The sequence below is a fragment of the Lutzomyia longipalpis genome, chromosome 2, assembly GCF_024334085.1.
Source record: "Lutzomyia longipalpis isolate SR_M1_2022 chromosome 2, ASM2433408v1".
In the NCBI taxonomy this organism is placed as follows: domain Eukaryota; kingdom Metazoa; phylum Arthropoda; class Insecta; order Diptera; family Psychodidae; genus Lutzomyia; species Lutzomyia longipalpis.
In genome coordinates, this window is record NC_074708.1 from 10067458 (window position 1) to 10091242 (window position 23785).

At 34.1% G+C, this 23785-nt stretch overlaps 1 protein-coding gene across 2 annotated transcripts in view; it reads left to right on the forward strand.

Moving 5' to 3' along the window:
* LOC129791208 (protein pinocchio) overlaps positions 1-22775 on the forward strand; it is a 33592-nt gene extending 10817 nt beyond the window's left edge. For both annotated transcript variants that reach the window (XM_055829276.1, XM_055829277.1), the window contains 3 exons: positions 19681-19747; positions 19858-20107; positions 20221-22775. In XM_055829276.1, coding sequence (XP_055685251.1) covers positions 19681-19747; positions 19858-20107; positions 20221-20409 — 506 coding nt within the window. In that variant the 3' untranslated portion in view covers positions 20410-22775. The remainder of the gene's footprint in view (positions 1-19680; positions 19748-19857; positions 20108-20220) is intronic.
* Positions 22776-23785: the final 1010 nt, after the last annotated feature.

The window sequence follows — 23785 nt, forward strand, 5'->3', positions numbered from 1 at the left end:
AGATTTTTCTAATCGTTTTAAAGTGAAAAAAATAAATCGTTGTCTTACTGGAAATTTTTATTTTCTAGAACTCCTTGCGTGGTTTTCCCGAGAAAATAAGACTTGTTGTTTATGTATTCCACTAAGAACGTCTTTAGAACTATTTTCGTCACCATTTCGAAGCGTCACTGTATTTATTTTACAGTATTTAAAGTTATTACGTCACTGAATAGTATTACCCCTCAATGTGTGACGAAAGGTCTTCAGTCTGTCCGTCCAACCGTCCAGCCTATGTGTTTAACCCGTGTGACATGTGAGAGTATTTTGAGACGGGAAAATCCCCAACATGAAAATATTATTTATAGGTGATCCGAAGTATCGGAGGTGGAAAATCGTTAGGTAGTTTACAGAGTAATTGAATTTTAATCAATTTTATTATCAGCTGCACACCCTCTCAAAGCGAGCGTTTGTTCTATTTTGAGTAGATCATTCGCTCACGTCACACGTGGTTTATTATATACATAACATGAGAGAAAATGCTGAGCAATTGTTTCTAAAACGCAGATTATTTCCTCTAATCTATCACCTTATATATTTTACCGTGTCCCACTCATTTTGTGCGGAGGAAAATTATCCGCAATGTCTTTTAGCGCGAAAGAGAATTTTTTTGTTGCTGACTCCTCTATTGCGGAACAAACGAAGAAATAAATAGAATTTATTCAAGGAATTTTGCATTTCAAAATACTTCACCGAAGCGCCAAATTGACCAAGAAGAAAAAAATCGTAACCCGAAATGTTTAGAGTTTTGCAAGCGTGCGAGAAGGTTAAAAATAGAATATTTTGTGCCTAATTTTAAACTAGTTTTCCTCCATTAATAATCTATTTGAGCAAAAAATATGTATGTAGCTTTTGCTATTTATTCTCCGAGATGCAAATAAAATCTGTGAGAGGAAGACCTTTCAGCCATATTTTTTTGTCCATACAATTTGCAGAAAGATTTTTTTTGTGAATGGTGTGTGCTAAAAAAAAGAATAAGAAAAAAAAAGAGACAATCTTCATTGCTTTTGGTAAATATTTTCTTTCAAATGGGAGAATTTTTAAATAATTCTTTTGCCTCGTTTAGCGTCTACAATTGATTTTTCGCGTAGCCGTTTAATTAAATTCCCCGAAAAAAGCAAACACACGTTTTTTATGCGTTGGTTTTGGACATTGAACGTGCCAAAAATTCTCCACGCGCGGGAAGATATATCATTAAAATAATTACAATATTTTTTTTTTACTAATAAATGAGGCCACACGATGTGAATTTACAAACAGAAAATATGAATACACGGGTTGATTTCCGGAACAAATATTCCAAAAATGGATTCTTTTTTTTATTTCTTTTCAATCATTGGGGGGCAACGAAAGGGTAAAGGTGACAAGGGTGACTAGGGGACACAGTTAGACGTATAAAAGTCGGTGGTATGTGGCATAATATTCATGAACTTCACCACCCAAAGTAAACCACCAATTGGGGAAAAATGGAAGCAGGGGGGCAGCTGCTGAATGAAACATGAGAAAACATTCTTGTCAAGAAAGGAACTTTCCATTCGCACAGAGTGAATTCCCACACAATCCATTTATGGCAAAATGTTGACTTTTTTTTCGGTGGAGACTCTGAAAGATCTTTTGGTGTGTATATTTTTGGCATGAGAAGAAGAGAAGTTGAAGCTGTGGGGGAAAAAGCACTCAAGTGGACACCTGTTTTGTCTATTTGCAAAAGCCAATGTGAGGAGAAGAATAAAAGAGACGTGATATTTTCTGGTGGTTTGAAATGAAAGTAAAAATACAAATTATGTAAATGACCCAAGTCGAGGTGAGGAAGTCATTAAGAAATTCTTCGTTTTTCTTCACTTCTTATCACAAATAACACTAAATATACACCACACAACAGCCAGCGTGGATTAATGTTCATGCAAAAGCAAAAAAAAGCGCAATGTGTATGAGTTTGTTTTGCATGTCAATAAAACAAAACAATGATCATCGTCCGGTCAAGTGGTGCGAGTTTCTCACTGTTTGGTCATTAAATGAAAATGTGATACATAACTTAAGTTTTTTTTAAATTTTTCTGGGGGATTCTTGGAAAAGTTGAGAGCTTTAAGGTTTTTATTTTTAAAAAGGCAAAAAGAAGCTTTTAAGAAAATTTTAAGTTCAATAGGTCTATAACCAGGCAAATTAATTCTAGTTCTTGAAGCTAGAACTTCGTTTTTCTAGAAAAATGTCTGAAGTTTGATATATTTTCTAGAATTTAAAAAAAAGCTAGATTTTTTTTGTTATCTAGTTAGTAAGGAATAAAATTTTCAGAATTCAAGAAAATCCTTAACCTGAGACGTTTATCCAGAAAGAAACTAATTCTTTTTTTAATCTTGAAATTAAAACTCTTTTCAAGCCAGAAATTATGCAAAGGTGAATAAAAATTACCCTTTCACTCTGCTTAACTATAAGATTATCTTCTCAATAAAACTGAGAATGGATTAATTAAGCTTTTATCTACCAAATAAACAGTTGAAATTATTTTGTAAGTTTCAGAGTCAAAAAGTGATAAATCCATAATTTTATTAACTTCTTAAAATATGTTATTGCGCTCTTTTTATATACCAAAGAAATCTCACTTTCTTTCCTTGGTTTTAATTAATAATCTTTCTGGCGAATTTCTTTCATGGAAAATGGTACAAAAATATGAATTATTGCTGACCCCTTGGCCGGAAAAAAACAGCGAAAGATCTCATGCAGTTGATGAGATTTTTGAGTGTTTTTTTCTTCGCTTTGGCACGTGGCCATTCATGAGTTAAGCATCAGAGCAAATCATGTGATTTTCCCGCATGAATAGACCATTCTCGCGACGTGATGTCGTGAAATTCAACCTCAAAATCTTCACGCAACTTCTGCAAAACATTAATGTCCATTTAATCCCTCAGGAGGATATTTTTCTTCTGGGAAAGAAAATTAATTTGTTCGCCTTTCCCGATACATTTCTCTGAAGAGCGCGCGTGTCCCAGATGAGAGCACACGTGGGTCTTTGAAGATTCTGCGAATTTTCTTTTGCAAAACGGAATTTGTTTGGACTTTGGTTTTTTTTCTCCTTCAAGGAGAATTCAAGGAAAATTTTTACAGAGAAAAATTGAACAATGTGACTTTTCTTTTTGCAAAAAGAAAAAACTCTCTCTTACAATAATCAGGGGCGACGATCTAATCAATCTGAGCTATTTATTGCCATTGAAAACATGTGAGGGTCGACGGTAAGGGTGTATGAATCAGTAGTCACGTTTGCCCGAAAAGAAACTTCGCATACTGATAGCTATGTGCCCCCCACACCTGATGAATTGGCCCTCTCATTCTTATTTCCTGCCACTTTTGGGTGTTTTTTATTCTCGTCTCCACTTGCGGGCAACATGTGATTGATGATTACGCGCCAAGAAAGTCCCAAAAATAAACTGAAAATCGGCAAACGCGGAGCATTAAGTAAATTAAAAAATTCATTGATTGTCCGTAGAATTGATGAGAAAATTTATAAAAAAAATTTTTCAAGAATGCAGGAAATGAAACAAATTTCCACACGTAGTTTTTTTCGGTGCTGCAGTGAGTCAGAATCCTAAATTTTGTAGAAAAAAAAATGCCACAGAGAGCATCAAAAGTGCGTATATAAATTATTTTATGAGAAGAAAATATTTGTGGTTTATTTGCGCAAAAGAAGCTTCTATGTGACGAAGAGGTGATAATAAATTTTTAGGGCTCTTGTGTGAGATAAAATTCTGACACAATGCAAAGAAGAATCACGTTTTTGGAGGTCTAAGAAGCGCGCGAGGTTGATGAACACCACATGACCGACTTCACGGAATTTCTTGCGGCAAAAAGGTGCGATCGTAAAAGCCCCAACAGCGACAGGTATCAATTAGCGAGAACAAATAGGCAATTTAGTGGCAACGAGTGCATTTTTAAAGGCCTCAACAATATACTTTTTACAACCACGAATGGCGCATTGTCTTTGGGGGGAAGTATTTCCGGAACAAAAGCAATTTGGGATGTGTGAGAGGTGGTTGATAAATTCTTTTATTTGTTGCTCACTGAATGCTAAATGAAGAAATACTTGCAATAAAGAAGAAGAAGAGGTTTTATAAGAATTATTAGGTAAATCATAAAAAAAAAATTGATTGATTTATTGAGACGTTTAATTCATCAACCTATTTATTATATTTTTCCCAAGAATTTATTATTTGAATTTTTATGATTCAGCAATGTTTTATATTTTTTTAGGTTTATTTCTTGAGCTTTGAAGATATTTTTAAAAAATATTTTAGATTAAAAATTTTGAAGCTAAGCTCCGAAAAAAACTCTACGTTGTCATTTTAAAAAGAAACTTTAAGAATTTTTAAAAATTCTAACACATTTTAAATTTTTCCGGGACGGCATCAATCAAACTTCCGGAAAATTCTGCTAAAATCTGTTAAATTCTATTTTTGATTTTTGCTTCTTTCATAATTTTTTTCCTTGATAATTAATTCTGAGTAATTCAATTTAATTCGATCTCAAAATTTTAATTGAAAAATTAACGTGATGCTCTCAAAACTTTCCAAACATTAATTGAATATTTCTATCAATTTCAATGCCACGCGTGAAATCCATAAATTTAATAAATACCTATCATTCCTTTTTTATTGAAATATTTTATGAAAGACTTTAATATTTTATTAATTATAGTTTCTTTCATAATAGTAATCTTTTTATTTCTTTGATTTGCATTACAAAACATATCTCGTAAAATTTTAGAGATATTTCCAATGTCATTAAATATTTTTCCTTACATATTTGGATTTTTTTATTTATTGAAAATTTGTTACATTTTCAATGTTTCCGGTATTAAAATGTAATACTTTGTTTTAACTTTTTATTCAGGTTATTTCATGGAATCTTTGATTATTTTTTTACACCATCCATTTCATAAATTACGCAGAAGCTTTGTGTATTTACAAGAAAAGTAAAATAAACCTCAATTTGGGTGGAAATTGCAAAGAAATTCTTATCAAAATTAAATATATGACATATCTTCCAGAGAACGCAAGGTTATTTCAAATGCTTCAACCTCTAATTTTTTTCTCATTTAAAATCTCTCAATTATTCTTTTATGAGATTAAAGACTCCATAACTTTATTGTCTGCTTATTGTGCCACGCGGAGGCTATCACTTGATTATCTCTGTGTCATTAGAAATGAATGTTTATTTATCCAACAACACCACAGATGTGCTTGTGCGCGGGTACACGCTAAGCTTATATAGGAATTGTTTTAATTGTGGCACGCGTACCTTAAGTGCTAAGCATGGCAGAAAATTTTGCAGACAATCTCCGCCTCATGTGTTGAATGTGTGCAAAGTTTACAATTTCATTTTGGACTTTTATCTCCATCCAATTCCATACTTCTCACATCACTTTTATATGAGTGAAGTTTTAACTATCTCTGCGATATCTTGCATCGTTTATTTTTCTTCTTAGTATATTGATATTGGCAGTGTCTTCTTAACTTCTTCTGAAGTGCAAAAGATAATGCTTCTTCTCTTTTTTTTTCTTCTTCTCTTCTGTGGCTCTTGTTTAAAAAAAATCAGTGGAAATGTAATCATGAGAAGTGATTCTTTTGCTTGTTCTGTATATTAAATTGCTAAATCATATCTCTATGGGACACTTGGTAAACATAAAGGCACGACGACGAGGGGTGGAAGAGATTAGGAATAATAAAGACGCAAGATGAACATTGTTGCAGAAAAAAAGTAGCTCACAAAGTCATGAAATATAATTATCTACAATACCGTAGAATTGCTGAAGACTTCTAGTAATGAAGGTGATGCAGAAGGAAAATGGAAATGAAAATTGTGGTGCTTTTACAAGCGCCCCATTTAATCCATTGGGTGGTACCATGGTGGGGAAAGTTAATTGCAATTTATATAAATATGGTCTTTTGCTCTGAAAATTGCCTATTCAATTTTTCAAAATTGAGAGATTTTCTTCTTAAAAGCTTTTCTTTTCTCTTCTACACACTGCTTGAAATATTTCTCTAAACCTAAGAGTTCACAAGTCTGCTTAAATAACAGTTGACAGTTTACTTTTTTTGAAAATTCAAATTCTAATCTATCTGTCAAATTTACTGTCAAAAATTTGACGATTATGAAATTGAATTTAACGGATTCAACGAAAATTCCCTTTAAAAATCTTTCATTGCGCATCAATAAATGCCACTTGCAGTGTTTTTTCGCAACAATCTTAGGCAAGGTTTTCATTTTATTCCAATTATTTTTCATCCAACCTCCATCATCTCATGAATCAGGTGCTCTACTTTTCTCCTACCTCCATCAACATCCTTTGAGCTCTTTTTGTCATCTCCTTCACCTTCCTTCAAGTGGCAATGTGAGTTTATTTCGGGTGCATCACCTTGTTGAATGATTGAATTATATGTATTATGTATATTCTATTGATTCTTCTCATTCACACATTTTCCCATCTTTGTCAGAAGATTTGTTACCCATCTAACAAACGTCTAAATATGGTGAAAAGTGTCTCAACTGTGACAATGAGTCACTCATAAAGATATTAATTGAAAAGCTATTCTTGCCTCCAATATCTTCTGTCCGAACATTTCAAAGACTGCAAAAACAACTTAACGTTTTTTTTGTTTATCCACTTGAGAAATTTTCCCAAGATGTGTCAAATGGGATGAGAAAAAAATGAGTCGCGATGGAAACTTTTTAATTTTTTAATTTCCATTTGGAGTTGAAAAAAAAAATGTAATATACCAACTAATAAACAGTAATTATCGATCATTGTTCGTGGAAAAAAAAAACATTAAAACTTTGTTGTGGCTAAAATGAATCTTTTTGGGCCAAATCGTGGGAGGGTATCGTCCGCACGGCAGTTTTCGCAAAATGCTGTCCGTGACAGTGAAAATTTTACACAGAATAAATAAAATAAATTGAAAACAATTATCTGCATGCTCAAAATAGAACTGAGAAATTGTCATAAAGTTTTTGATGTGTGTGCATGTTAAAGAAAATCCACAAAACAGCATTACGTTTGTTTTTCTTGATTTCTTGTGCACGCAGAGACTTCTGCTCTATTACTACAAGTTGAAAAAAATTTCCCCCATGTGATAATTTTCTATAATTAAGATCTATGGGGAGGAATAGAGCGTCAGTGGGCGCAGTTGAAAGTTATAAAACTTATGTGATTAAAAAATAAAAGTTTAGCAAATTTGTTAATTAGATTTTTTTTTATATTTTCTTCTTACTTCCTCCCCCATAATTTGCGTCCTTGTGTCATGTCCATGAAGACATTATACCGCGCAGGAAAAGACGCGCCACCATATTGCAAAGCTTCTGACAAAGTGCGTTGGATTTGTTGATTTCAATATAAATTTATTTTTACACATTCGCCAATGTTTTCGCGAAAACTTGACAATTGTGTACAAATGACGTCGTGTCATCATATTTCCTTATTTATCTCCATCACATACAAATAGCAGCCCCCCAAGTGCGCCAGTACTTTGGATTCTTTTTCGCACGTCTATCTCAATTGATGTTTGGATGCAAATAAATTTAACATGATGGCTTATTAATGAGATAGTAATCAATAAAATGCATCGTAGTCTCTTCCATTCTGTGAAACAAGATGATGCGATAGCGTGAAATTTGCTTCCATTTTCCCACAATGAGACAACATTGTGGCGTCTTCGGTGCTTTTGTTGTTTTTGAAAAGCAATACCGGGATATGTCCGTTTATTTAAATTTGACAAATTTGATAGATTTTTGACAGTTTTGACAGTTTGACCGTTTTCTAACAGCAAAATTGACGTATCGGTGATAGCCTAAAATCTTCTTATTACCATACCCAAGGAAATTTCCTTTGTATAATAAAATATAATAAACTATGAGTACAGAAATGGGATGCAAAACAAATCAAAACAAAGAAAATTATGGCAGTTGAGGCACCTTGACATGTACACCAAACAATTCTCAATCTTCTCTTCCTGCTTCAATGAACTCATTGCATCTTTGACTTTTTTTTATGCAATTGATTTGTCTTCTTTTTTAATGCTTCATTTTCAATTTATTCCCCCCGCCCTATTCTTCCATCAGTCAATTGTTGTTATCCCATTGACGATGTTATGTGAATGGCGTTTTTATGGGTGTGTGACCACGAAATTTGCCAATCGCTTCTTTTGATATTTCTCTCGCATATTGTCGTGTATGACGTGAGATTATTTAAGATCCATACTGTACACAAGAAATGGCATAAGTTTGGTAAAATATTAGTGGACAGGAGAAAGGAGGTCTCTGTTGAAAAAAAATTACGTCGTAATTCTTATAAAATTTTTAGTCAATGAATTTGGCGTAAGCAAAAAAAAAGCATTCAGTGATTTTGCGCATTAGAATTTTGATTAATTTGTTTTATTTATTCTTATATTTATTCAGTCCAAACATCATATAAAGTTCAACTTTTTTATATTTTATGGTTTTTCCCTACAAAAACAACGCGTGTGGCCAAAAAATCATACATTGGAGATAGCAAAAAGTTTTCTAAATAAACTCCATGTTTATCAAATCTTTCTAAGAAGCTATATCAGTTTCTTTGAAGTATATTGTGCGAAATTTAATCATATCCGATGAAATAAAAGAAGAAAAACAATAGGTAATAAATGGAAACCGTAAAAGTTGTTTTGACTTTAAAATAGTTTAACGAAATTTAAATAATTTAATTCAACATAGAACAACTATAAAATGTTTTGCGTTAATTTGTTTTATTTATAGAGCAGCGTAAGGATAGGGGATAGTGTATAATAGTAAAATAGATGCTTTTCATTAAGATTAAACGCCGTTCAAGGTTAGGTAATTATTTTAAAAATGAAATTCTGGAAAAACATCCTCTGCATTAAAAGATATTTTTAATGTAATTTCACATATCAACAAAAAATATTATTTTATAAAAATAACAAGTCTATATGAGGACTTTAAAACTATATAATTAGTACCTTAGGACGTATTAAAATTATTAAAAATGTTCAGTTGGAAGTTCCTTAAGTTTTGAGAGAGAGAGAGAGAAAATAAATTTATTTTAATAATATAATTTTTGAGAAAGTTAAGAATTTGTTTTGAGTCTCTTTACAACGTGAATTATTTTTTTTCAGGATTATATAAAAAGTTTTTTATACATAATGTATAAAAACTTTTTTTTAAAAAAAACCTTAAAGCATTTTTAAGCTATTAAAGAAAATGTCTTAAAATTAGATTATTACTAAAGTTCCCAAAAATACTAAAAGTAAGCTCTTAAGGAAGAAATAAATTTTTACAACACAAAAGATATAAACGATATAAAGCATTTTTAAGAACAAACTGTCTCCTAAAAAAAGTTTTACAGTCTTTTAAAGACTTGAAAGCATTTAATAAATTTATTTTGTGAAATGAAAAGAATTTTAAAATTATACAACAAAAGGTTTTTTTTAGAATCTTTTTTTTATATTTCATATTTTTATATATATTTCTAAACCTTGAAAATCTTTAAATCTTACAGAAAACAGATACTCGAGAACCTTTTTTTAAAGGTTTTTTTTAGTAAATTCTGGAGACATATTCTTAATACTTAAAGGCTCTCTAAAGAGTAAAACAAGCTAATACACAATGAATTCATTTTAAACTTTTGTTTTTTATTTAATCTTTTAAATTACGTCTCGGTAGAAGATCACTGAACTATAAAATGTGTTTATCGCTAAAAGTTTTGTCAAGAGCTTCATAGTGAGATGTTTGATCCACTAACAAGTCCTAATGACCCAGTTGTGCGCGTTGAAGGCCCTTTGAACTTGCGTAAAGCTCCATACGCACCATAAACTTTTCATCTGGCTGTGGGGAAGTACTGACCTTCGTTTGCAAATTGACAAATTTAATTCATCAACTGACGGGCCTTTTTTTTCATCTATGTTCAAGCTGATTTTAGGGGGCAAAAGTACTGTCGCGACGGTGTGGAGGAGACAAGGGGGTGGTGGGTTTTGATAACGACACAGACGCCTACAGTTTTCGCTCTCTACACCACAAAACCAACATAAAGTCAATCATAACGCGTCCAGTTATTAGAGTTGGTATACCACAACGCGGATGGGTCAGTCTATGCGTTGTAATTTAATTTGTGAGCAGTATTAGTAGGCAAAGTTGATTTTTTTGTGAAATTCATCAATTTGATAGATTTAAATGCTTGTTTTATTAGACCTTCAGAAATTTCTTGACTAGTTTTGGAAAGGTATTGAAATAAGCTATAATCTGATATATATTTCGATACATTTCAAGGTCACCTCCAGAACACAAAATGGCGGATTTTTGTTCTACCAAAACAGTTTTTTGCACTTTTTGTCCTCAAGAAATGGTTCTAGAGATTTCTGATGTTCTAGAAAGTTGTAGAGAATTGCAAAACCTTTAATTTGATACTAAGTTGAGCAAAATCGGACAAGCAGAACAGGAGATATGACTCTTAGAACTTTTCAAATTCAAGAATTTTTCAAATGGCCATATCTTCTAAACGGCGACATAGATTTTCTTCATTTTCGGACTGATGATAGATATTGAGTCAGGCTATAACATATCAAAATTTAAAAGATTTGCCTAATGGGGATTCAGAGATATTGCCCCTTAAAGTTAGGCAATTTTTGTTTTTGATTTTAGCGCCTCTTGCGGATGTTTTTGGAACTTGGAATGTTCTAGACAGTTGTAGGGCTTCTCAATACCTTTCATTTGGTACCAAGATGGTCAAAATCGGTCAAGCCGTTCTCAAGTTATATCGAAAAAACATTTTTTGCTTTAGGCCGCCATATTTGCTAAACCGCTTGACCGATTTTCAAGTATGAATTGTCGATGAAAACGTCTCAGTAAGCTCTACAACATACTAAAATTTCAGACCTCTAGCTATAAGGGAAGTGATTGACAGTAGTTCAAAATGGCGGACGGCGGCCATCTTGGATTTTGAAAATGCGAAAAAATGAAATTTTACACCCACATTTCTATAGAAAACTTCAAACCCGAAGTCTCTATCGGTTACCGTTCTCGAGCTATAAGGCAAAATGACGACCACCGGCAGGATAACCGGCAGGATAACCGGCAGGCCGGCCGGATCAAAAATTTTCCACCACCATTTTCGTAATGTGGGATGTCTAAAACGTGCTCATACCAAGTTTGAGCCCGATCTGAGGTGGTCGGTTTTTCCGATGATTACATTACTTGGTATGCCACGATTGTGGTATACCAACTAATACATACATTTCATGAGAATATTTCCCCAGCTTTTGTATATGAGGCTACGTCATGCCAAAGACGATCCCACCATTCGTCGGCGCCACGAAAACGAACTTCCCCACAATGTGTGTGAAAGAGTTTATAAATACTCGAAGCTTTGCACGATTCATGCTCAGTCGATGAATATCGAGCTTTCCTCTCGGTTGGTGAATTCCACTCCTACCTTTTGAGTCTCTTTTGTGACTTTGCGTGAAGTTTAAGATTTTGTTGAGTTATTTCAACGTTTCGGTGGAGATTTGAGATTATTCAAAAAAGTGGTGAAAATTTTTCAAAAAATTAACATTGTGAAAATTGCGCACAGTTTTGCAAATCACACGAAACTTGCAAGAACTCACGTTAGAAATTAAAGATTTTCCGAATCTTTAAGCGCAAGTTTTTGGGTTTTATCTTGACATCCGGTGTTCTCTGGAAGACAAAACTCAAATCTCTCATTGTGAAACTTTTGTGCACAGAGTAATTGGATTTTCCAATTTGAACGAGCTTAGAGTGCGAAAATACAACATTTTTGCAGCTTTTTTTCAACAAGACCCAAAATACACATAATATGTAAGTTTAGAAAGCTTTTTTTGTATAATAATAATTTATTCAATGAGTGAATGGTTTGTTTTGAGATCAAGTTTTGGTGGATAGCCAGAGGGGGCTTTTTTTGTGTGAACATTTTGGCAGTCAAAATATAATAATCTTTCATGCAAGATGTTGTGAAATTAGAGAGAGAGAATGAACTAGGAGGAAATGCCCATCAAGGTCCTAGCGATCCGTCTTGCCGGCGACATCTCACGTTACTTTTTTTCTCTCACAGTCTCTCTATTCAATATTGGCGCCAGTAGCAAAAGTACATGGTGATTAGTCGAGCATGAAACATCTTACATTCGAATTCCTCAAAGCTTGTATTTTAATTTCGCATCTCAAGCTTGTTAATTGCAAACTAAACGCGCGAGACAGACACAAGTCAGGTGCCATTAATGATGCCACTTTTTTTTGCTTTTTCTGCATGAAATATAAAGCTTTTTCCTTCCCAGAAATCAAATTAAATTTGTTTATGCGCAAATAGTTGAAAATGCGCCTCAAAAAGTTATCTCGGCGTATTTAAACTTTTTGTTGTAATAAATTAATAATAAAAAATCCCCCAAAACTAAAAAAGAAACTTGATGACGGCTAGAAGAACTTATTAATGGTATTGTGTGTGTGCAAATATAGTTGAGTCTGGGGAGTTAAAAGTAATTTTATATAATTGACCACGAGAATTGTTACATAAAATGCTTTTTAAGTGGCGCAAGAATTACATCTGAAAAGAAAAGATTTCTCATCTCTCATGGCGCACATCTATTCTTAGTTTCACTTATGGGGATATTCTACATAGAAAAAAATCTCAAATGCTGTGTGCACGCGAGGCTTCTTGTGCAAATTGTCCATTAGGAAGTGCGAAGGCGCCCCCCTTCTCCCCTCTAAGAACATTTTTTTCGCATGCCTTTAATGCCAATTTAGAGCTATTGATGAATGTGTCTCCAAGTCAAATTAAAACTCCTTTTGGAATGCGCAAAATGATGCTGGTCGTGTCCAGTTTACGGCAGTAAAATCCATTCTTGGCCAGAAGTTTGTGGTTGGGCCTTTACCAATTTGCGGGCATACACGCGAGGGGGGGAGAGGGAGTTGTGTCAAATGATAAAGTGAGATAAATGCAGCAAAGTTCTTTTATTTTTAACCCACTCAACATTGGTGCAATACTTTATTGGCCAGCTCAGTCTGAGGAAATACAGCAAGAGGTCAACCACAACCAGTGCAGAATTTTAAAAGTCTCTACGGGTCAAAGAATTCTCCATCCATATTAGTTTGTGGTTTTCAACATAGCAGTATAAGATAACTTTATGCGGTTTATAAATTTAAAAGAAAAAAATACTTGCATGGCGCCAACTGTACAGAAGGCAAACCTTCTGACATTTAAATGAAGGTTATGCAATTTTGATAAGAAGACAAAATAATAATAAGCTTAATTGGTTGTTTAGAAAATATTTTGTTTGTATTTGCTATTTGCCGGGTGGAATAATGTAGTTTGAACTGACATTCATTAATTAATTCAAGGCGTTCAGAGGTTTTGGTAATTAGGCTAAATTTTGACAACTATCAAACTTTGACAGTAATTTGAAATTTTAAACTTGACTGTTAAAAACGGAAAAGAATACATATGCTAAAAAACAGGAATCAATGTAAGATTGGACAGCATTAAAAAAAACTTGTGATATTCAAAATTTCAAACAAGAAAACAATTCAACAGCCAACAAATAGCAATAAGAGCTTTTGCAAAGTACTTTCAACATTAATTTGCAGCCTCCGCAAAACTCTTATCGGTCTGCATGTTAAAGACACAATAAATCGTCATCTCTCACAGACTGACATTGCTCGGAGGTGTTTAAGCTTCGGCAAACACTTGCGCGCTGAAACATGCAAAACTCGAGTGAAAGATTACATTCACATACCGCGTAACTATTGAGAATTAAAATGGCAATTTTAATTTCTAACGCGCCTTTCTTGGGTGCAGCTACACCGTAAGGCATATTTTCTATGTCAACCCATTAAATGAGAGATGAAAAATCTCCACAAATGCACCTTCCTGAATACTACATACACACAACATTTCCAAATGGGTAGTGTGGGAAGTGCACTCTGGAAAAAGTAATTTTTGCTCTTGTGAAAGACAAATAAGATGAGAGAAGAAGAAAAAAACGAAGAGATGAAGTGCTTGGGTGGTCAATGTGGTCAGAGAAAGTGATGCTTCTGGTGGTCAGGAAATGATTGTAGAGTTTCAGTTTTAAAATTTTTACAAACGCACCTCGCATGACTCTAAGAGAGAGATGATGATTCACGAGAGAAGGGGCAAAAAAAAGAATGGTATAAAGGTGGGTGATAATTCATCCCAAATAATATAAAAAGATCACAACAGATTGCACGCTGTTTCTCTTTTTTTTGCCTTCACACCGCTGTGAATTCGTGAAGGAATTTAAAAATGTCAAATTTCTCCAGTTTTTTGGCGTGAGGATTGGTGGTTCAACAAACTCAGGGGAGGTTAATTGGCGCTTGTACCATACATAGTAGTATTATGTAGTCAAAAATTCATAGCAAATTCCCACAAGGTTCATGCCATTTTTCTTCACATTGTCTTCAATGCATAAACAACAATCACAAAAAGGAACGCGAGAGCTTTTAAAAGTTTCTTGAGCTCGCGCTGTGGAAAAAAAAGCTCCATAAAACCCCCCAATATTTGCATAAAATATTAATAAAAATTGCTGCCGTAAACATTTTACAGCGTGGGGATTTCATCGTAAATACCTTACCGCAAGATAAACCCATTGAGTCAATTCTCGAGAATATTGGCTATTGGTTTTCTTGATTTGTCAATCAATGGAATTCCAACACACGCACGGCAGAAAAATCCCAACAAAAATCATCTTTTCATGTGAAATTCACTACATGTAATTTACATAAGATTTTTTTTCCTATACTTAACACAAATACCTCCTCTTCAAGCTCTTTTGCAAATGTTTTAGCTGTGTTTCTTTCAGACACAGCTTTTGTGTACCGAGCAAAATCGAAAGTCGTCAGATCGGGCTCAAACTTGGTATGAGCACGAATTAGGGTCCCCACATTCCAAAAAACGTATGCGCCAAAAAAAAATTTTTCCGGCCGGCCGGCCGTCCGTCCGTCCGTCCGGAGTTCAGAGCTAATTTGCAAGAGAACGGTGATAGATAGAGACTTGCGGTAAACGGCAAAGTTTAAAAGTCGACTGGAAGACGTCCGATTATGACGTCAAATTTTACCCCCCACTCCCCCGTCCGCCATTTTGAATAACCTCAAAATTTTGTTTTCGCTATATCTCAGCCCCTGTAATAGATAAAAATCTGAAATTTTGATATGTTGTAGGGACCATCAAGAGCTTTCCAACGATACCTCATTTTCGAAAATCGGTCAAGCCGTTTAGCCAATATGGCCGCCACAATTTTTCATCGAAAATCGACCATAACTCGAAAACGGCTTGACCGATTTTGATCAACCCGGGGTCAAATGAAAGATCTCAACAAACCCTACAACTCTCTAGAACATCCGAAGTTTCAAAAGTGGCCGCTAGGGAGCCAAAAATCAAAAACAAAATTTTCGATGAGTTTTCGATTAATATCTCGAAAACGGCGACATACATTTTTTTCATTTTTTTATATGTTGTAGCTGACCATATTATCTAGCTTCATGCCAAAAATGAAGAAAATCTATGGATCCGTTCTCGAGATATAGCCTTCCAAAGTTGGCATGTCATATCTCGGGTTCTACAAGTCCGATCTTGATCAACTCAAGCGCAAATGAAAGGTTTCGAGAAACCCTACAAATGTCTAGAACATTGCAACTTCGAGAAATGACCGCAAGAGGCGATAAAATCGAAAACAAAGTTTTCGAAAATTTCGAACTCGAATTTTTCGAAAATGGCGACATAATTTTTTTTTCACTTTTCGATATGTTATAGCTGACTTCAAGACCTTTCAAACAAAAAAAAATTTATGAAAATCTATGGATCCGTTCTCGAGATATGGCCTTCCAAACATTTCTTAGGATATGACTTTTCAACTTTTCCCGACTTTGCGCGTATTTAAATTAATTCGCGTTCTAGTTTGCTCTCACAAAATTGGTACACTGAAAGAAACACAGCTCTCGTAAGCTTGGTCAGCTTACCAGTACATTCTTCTTTTTTTCTTCTCCCACCTGATTTCTTGCAATTTTTGAACATGTTTTTTCGGTTGATTCGTGAAATTATTTCTCTCTTACCAATTTCGCTATATACTATTATTTATATACATGGATGGCACGCGTGTTTGATATAAAAAGTTCATTTTATGCAGTGAATTTCGTTAGAAAGAAATGTGAGCCATCGCGGCGGAGATTGCAACAAAAATAAAACTTCTATAAATTGCGCGCTAGAAAAATTGCAAGCATCTGTTCAAATATTGTGAAATTAAATATTGCAAAATATAGATCAAGACTTCAATAAAATCCAGAGAATACGAGGTTTATTGGATGGTAAAAGAACAAATATTGAGCTTTTTGTGTCTCAATGTATTGCTCAATGTTTGAGGAAATAAAAAGAAGAATATTTCTGCTTTGTTTTACCAATTTAATTTTTTATTATAGATAAAATATTATTCTCATATTTATGAATAAGAAAAAAAGCACGGATAAGCATTTAAACATTTAAGCTTGATGAAGCATATGCACCGTATGCTTATTTTGTGTCAAATACACTTGGAGATTTCTTATAAGGTTTTCTCATAAAAGACGATAAAAAACAGAAAATGCGTTTCAAGAAAATGTTTTTTAATTCGGAGCAAATTTTTTAGAAAGATATTTTGTAATTTTCAAGTTCTAAATATGACTAAAAAAATACGTAAAACTAATTTGATGCTTCAAAATTTCTGTCGTGCATATGCAGGATCAGAATGCAAAAAAAAATGAAAAATCATTTTAATTAATTCACAAAGATTAAATGGAAATTTTAATGCAAAGTCATTCAAAAGTCCTTTTTTACCCTTAAAAATTAAAATTTCTTAATAAAAGGTCAGTTATGCAACTGAGCACGTTTTCAATTTGATTTTTTTGTATTTATCTAAATTGAATTCTAATTAATATTCCTTCCAACAGTTTGCCCCCTTTAGTCAATTAAGTAATTTATCAATAAATTAAATTTATCTTAACCGTTTAAACTCCCATCTCTTGCATTATCTAATACACTTCGGCAATATTTTAAGTTAAAAGTATGCACACACTCGAAAAAAAAGTGTTGAAATGCTCTTTTTTCTCGCCTTGACATAAAACACTCTCTTTTTTTTTCCATCCAAGATGTAGGTATATGCGTGTGTTTGATTTAATAATTCGCAATTCAAATATATACCTACCTTACATACGGGCTACACTTGACAACAGAATTATTAGCGCAGGTGCCAATGAGGTGCATATATTATTAAGTCTTTGTTATAAATATTAATTTTTTTTCTCCCATTTGATATAGCCTGCATTTTTTTGCAATTTAATTGCAACTTGAGGTGCTATATAATGAGCGCTCTCCTTACTCTCACTCAATTGAAAGTCAATTTGTAGATTGCATTGGGAAGCAATTTTATGCGCGGTGAGTTCTTAGAATTCTATGCTGGGCGGATATTGGCAAGAGGGGGCGAATCACGGCAAAAATAGGCAGCACAGTAGGGGCAATTTTATGGCGGGTAACACATAGACGATTAAATAAGCTATTGTCGGGCAGTGTAAGTGCAATTAAGAGAAAATTGAAGAGTTGTCGACACATTGGGTATATTTATAGTGGGTCTGTGAATATACGGACAGAGAATATATGGAGGAGATATTGCTCGTGTTTATTACCCATAGACGTCTGGAGAGCATGATGCAATTTTCCGGGGGGTTTTTTCACTTCTAGTGAGTGCGTTGGTGGCGATGACATTCCAAGTTTAAATTAAGCTGGGTACACTTGTTAAGTAGATGGGAAATGTTGAAGGGGAGATTTGCTTGAGACCACGAGGAAGTTTCTAATCTAAATGATTTTGCAAATAATAAAATTCCCCATGGAATGTCAATAAAATTCTTCAAACCCAGTATTTTTCATAATTGGCAAACTAATGCCATCTAGTGGGATTTTTAAATCAAATAGAAATGTCGCACTACTGACCTCTTTAACACGTAGTTTTTTTTTTAATTTCATCCCTCAATTCACACGACATTTGCTCCATCAAAACAAATTCTTACTTGACTGATTTTCTCAGCTTTATGCGGAAAAGCATGAAAAATTGTCGCTTTCCCATTTCGCAAATATTTTATATCTGATTAATAAATTGCCTAATCGTGTGCAAGAGAATCGTTGGGGGAAATGTCGCCTTATAGCGTGTACCCACCTAAAAATCACTGGCAAAAATTTTCCATACAGATGCAAGGTTTTCCCTTCGCGAAGGGTTGTTGGTGGAGGGATGGTTGCGGATGAGTAAAATCAATAAAAGAGAATGGAAAATTCCACATGAAATGGTTTGACATTTGAAATTGGCGCCCCAATAAGAAAGTTTGTCACCCCAAAAGTTTTCCATCTGCCCTTGAGGATTTTCTTTCAAGGGGATTTTCCACCCTTCTAGAGAACTTTCACCCCATCTTTAACATTGAGAACATTTTGTTATTTTTGATATGTCGCGCAATTTATTGTCTATTGCAGTGTTTCTTGCAATTTAATTTGAAGGTTGCGCAAAAGTAAATGCTATGTACCTTTCAAAGGCACCAACAAATTCCGGGTTATTTTCTCGAGATGGCGTTTTCACACAGCTTCACACAGGATGGCAATTTAATTATTCGTGGGCGTTTCATTCATGTGCGCGCCCCCGCATAACAAGAAAATTTAATTCTAATACAATTCGCCTCCGTCAATGAATTTGCACACGAGATCCAATTTCCTCATCATGCTGCCTTTCTATCTTCGGCAATGATGGCGATTTTATTGTGTTGCTTTTGAGAATTATTACAAGAGTTAGCGGTTCTGCTTTCTGAAAGCATATTTTTGAATTTCTTGGTAGCTAAAATAGTGAAATTGATCTTGTAGAGATCAAAGAGTCCTCTAGCATAAGTTTCCACATAGTGTGGAACGTGTGGAATGCAAATGGACGCCATTGCGCGTCCTTTACCTGTGTGGAAATGAAATTAAGGCCAAAAACCTTCAAATGATTTATTTTAATGAAATTTTCAACAATTTGAAAACTTTAGTTACAAATTTTGCTTCCTGGAGTTTTTTATTTTGCAATTTCCGCAAAATCTTCATCGTCATAAATGCCAAAAAAAAAATGTCGCAAAAGGCGTATTAAGTGTCTTCAGAAATTTCCGCGAAATCTCACGAGACCATCACACCCAATAGAACCTGCTAATCAATGGCCTAAAAAATATTACTAATCTTCAAATTGGCGTCATGACGAATTGTGGAATTCTGCAAAGAACATTTGAGAAGCACTGCGAGCGTGTTATCAAGGCACATTGAAAAGCTCTCTCTCTCAAGTTCATTTATTTGTATGCCATGTGAATGTAGCGTGATTTAGAAGTGCAAATTGCTGCTTCCACACATTTAGTTGAAGCATTTTCCGGCACAATTAATTGGCTATTAAATGGTTGATTTTCCTTAATAAAGCGCAATCAGGTGAAGTTTTAATTTACCTCCTAATCAGCTCAAAATGGCATAAATTTTGTGTGATCAAAAGCTCTTTTCGTGCGATATAAATTTGTGGGTCAAGAAGATCTAATCTTGGATGTTCTCTTTTTTTTTCATTGCAGTGCCTTCAACAATGTCCGTTGCGAGTGTGCAGGCACCTCATTTAGCTGAGCTTTGCTCATCTATCGGGTGAGTTTCCATTCAAAAATTTTGTTTGGGTGACTCACGGACCCAAATGTTTTGCAAGAGAACTCCCCGAATGCTAATTGGGATGTGTTTCTGTTTTTGTTTAATGATAGGCGCTCAAGCTTGAGTGTCTCATCGTCAGTGTCGGACCTCGTGGGGAGCCCCTTTGAGATTTCTGCCGACAATGTACTCACCATTGAGGATTTGCGCATGCAAATGGGCTCATGCTTCACATGTGGTGTCTCCTGGGCTGAGGATCACGTCTCCCTGGATTGCAGTGAGTGTGGCGGCTATGGTCTAGAGCGGCCGTGTCCACTCTGCGATGGGAACTGTGGCAGCACATGGAAGAGGGATTTTACAATGGTAAGTTGAGAGCTTTGACCAAACGGTTAAAATTTGAATTTGAATTTTGACAAGAAATTTTGTCAAATGTCATAAATTCAATTTTTAACGACTTTCCTTCGTTTTATGTGCAGTCCCATGCTTCCGGTAAGGCGAGGTGGCAGGGATCGTGCCCATCGCATCCGATCAGCTATCCACCTTCCCTGGTGCTGCCCACAATTGTGGCCCCCGCAGCCGTTCCACCCACATGTGGTGCCACGCGGAATCAATTCCTTGCCCAGGAGCTCTGTGCTCGTCTCGAAAAGCTCTCAACGCAGACGTGATTTGCCCACGCAGACAATCTCTGTGTCCGGCACTCTCTGAGAACTGCGCTTAAGGGGCCCGAGTGTGCCCCACCAACGAGCCAGCCGCTCAGAGGTTCTCCTCCGCAAGTACTTTGTGTTTCTTATATTATATAGTTCTTTTTTTCATTTTGATAAAAGAAATTTGTAAGTAAATGAAAAAAAATCAATTGTAGTCATTTTCTCTCAAATCTTGTACACAATCTTTTTGTCATAAAAACTCCGGAGAAATCTTCTGAGGGGGATGTACTTTGGGGAGTTCCATTTTTTTAACGTCCCAAAAAGTATCCCTAAATGTGGTTTTCACGGAGAAGGAAAAATTAATCTTATGAGTGAAGAAAGAAGATTTTTTTGTAAATGAAAAGAAATTTTGTGAATGAGAAAATGGGGAAAAAGTGAAAAAATCTACAAGACTGTGGCGCCAAAATGCTCAATTCTGGACATTTAGTTTTTATTTTTTAGTGGATGTGCATGTGGTGCAGGTGGGGCAAATGCAGGGCTTTGTATTCCTCCCATTTCATGAGGGGGGGATCAACTTAAGTTTTTTTGTTGCATTTTTTATAACTGAAGAGTCATATTTTTTTTTTTTGATAAAATAATTAATTTGTCAAAAGATCCTAATAGCGCTACAGTTTACCATAGAATCCACCGATAAAAAGGTTTTCTTTATCTCTTTTCAAAGGAAAGTTCTAGGCTCTTTTGATTTTTCACTCAATTTTGGAGAATCAAAAATAAAAAATTAAAAAGGTAAAAAGAATAGTTCTTCGTATCTGTTAAAAATTCAAATTTGAATTTGACATAAAATTACCGCATCTGTCATTAAATTTTAAATTTCTTTTCTTTATGAAATATTCAGTTTTTCCTTCAAAAGAGCAAGACTTTCCAAAAGTTTCAATAATAAATTTCAAAATTAATGCACAAAATTAACCAGAAAAAATTGCTTAAAGCGAAATCCCATCAAAAATATAAAATTAATATGAATTAAAACCCAGAAACTGTAAGAGCATAATAAAATATTAAATATAATTTAATGTTATTAAACATGAAAGTTAAGGGAAATATACTTATAAAAAGAAACTATTATAAAATTTAAGAATGTGTGATATTCCGGAAACAATATATAAATGTAATTTTTAACTATTAAATTGTGAAAAAAAATGAAAAATATTTAAATATTTACACGAATATTGTCAAAAAAAGAATTTCATAGACAACCCCGAAGAAAACAAAAAAAGGAGGATTTGTATTGGGAGCGTTATTTCTTACACATGAGAAATGAACTTCTGGTAAAATTTTCTGTGAAAATTTCCAGTGATTTTCCTTTATAACTAAACAAAATTAAGTCAACATTTTGGGTGAAGAAATTGGCTGAAGAAATTTATTAAAAAATATATATTTTCTATCAAAAGAATCATCAAACTATCGCACATTTTTTATCCTTTTGAGAAGATTTTTCTCTTCTCAAAATTAAAGAAAAGGAGTCTATGTATTTTCAGGCTCTCACGGTGGCATTAGAAGATACAAACAAGACAGGGAAAATATTGTAAAAAATAAGAAAAATACTCAAAAATAAACCAAGAAGAAAAACGTTTTGAGAAACAAGCTTTTGAAATATTTTCTTATATTTTTTTTTGTATCTTATAAAATTAAATCGTGAGAGCTGCAAAGATGAATAAATTCCTTTAGAAAAATCAAAAGAATTTTTTCTACGATAATTTTCTTTTTTAATGCAATAGAAACATTGATAGAGCTTTTGTAATGAAATAAAGTCAAAAAGATATTTCCTAAAGACACACTCACTACCATTTAATGATAATTTATAGAGAAAATGCATTAATTTTTAAGGACAACAATAAAAAAAGAAAAGTAAACGAGCAGAAATCACCAAACCGAGAGAGCTTTATGATTTTCCTTCAACTAAATAATGATTTTTTCTTACTTTTTTTTGAAGGACCAGCAAAACTTTTCTCTAAATTTTTATAAAGAATTTTTTAAGGAACTTTTTCTTAAAAACTCAAAAGCGCAAAAAAGACCAAAGATGAGCAAAAAATAAATAAACTAAAGCCTGAGGAGAAATTTTCAAGAGGAAAAGGCCTCAAAGTTGGTGATTAGAGCTATGAGGAAGTTTAATCTTCATTGATTTTTTTTATATAAGTTTAATTAGAAAATTTATCATCGCAAGAGCTTCGACCATTAATTTATATTAGCAAAATTGTGTAATGCAAACATTATATTTGTTCAATTGGGATGAATTTCTTGTAGAAAACATGATAAGTTAATCTTTTTTATATTGTCGAACCATTATAATTTTCATTTTCAATAAAATATTTTTTTCCATTTTATTTAAATCAGTCTTTTAATTTTTTGTTTCGTTCAGGAGAATTTTTTCTTAAAAGAATTTTTTCAAAAGAATCAAATAACTGACCTTTCTTGAATTTTTCCCCCTAAATCGAAGAGTTCCATCAAATAATTTTGTCCAGGACGAATTATCTCCGAGATTTTCTCTTTTCTACAATTTTTATTCTCAAAACTTTATTAAAAATAAAACCTCCCACGCGCAATGAACGGAGAAATTGTGCAGAGATCAAGCCAGGGGGGCGAAAGAAATAAAATTCATTCGTGGAAGGATAAATCCAAGAAGTATCGTGAAGAAACAACTCCGCTCCTGGACAGCGATTCGGAGCTCGAAGCAAAGAGGGAGCGCCGGAAGACCCACAGAGAACTCATTGGGAAATGTATTTTGGCTGAAACGGAGCAGGAGAGGAAGTTTGATGAGATTCAGGAGAAAATTGAGCAAGTTCTGGAGACATTCAGTGAAGCAGGATCAAAGCATCAGGCACGATCTGAGAGTTCAAGTAGCAGACCATCCTCCGCAAGGACGATACTTCTCTCCAGAGCCTTCGATAAGATCTTTGAGGTTCGTGGAGCAGCAAATGCAGAGCTGGAGAAAATTCAGGATGAGCAGAAAATCCTCCAGGAGGAATTGAAGAATCTCCAGGAAGATTCAGTTGAAAAGAATTCTGTTAAAGGTCGACCCTCCTCCGAAAGACTCCTCGAGAGTGACGAATACACCAATTTGCGGAGGTGCAAGGACATTGTGGATTGCCTGTTTGACCAGGAATTGACTAAAATGGCCCGAAGACGGGGATTAATGAATTTTGAAGCTGGCGATGGAGCTGAAAGAAATCGCTTTACAGGCGATCTCTCGTCCTTCCCATCAAGATCCGATATTGGTGGAGAAATTAAATCCCAGCGTAAGGATCTCATTGAGAAAATTTATTCATTAACTCATAAACTCAAAGAATTGGAGAGTCAGGAGAAATTCTAAGTTTTCCTGGATTTTTTTTAAATATATTTT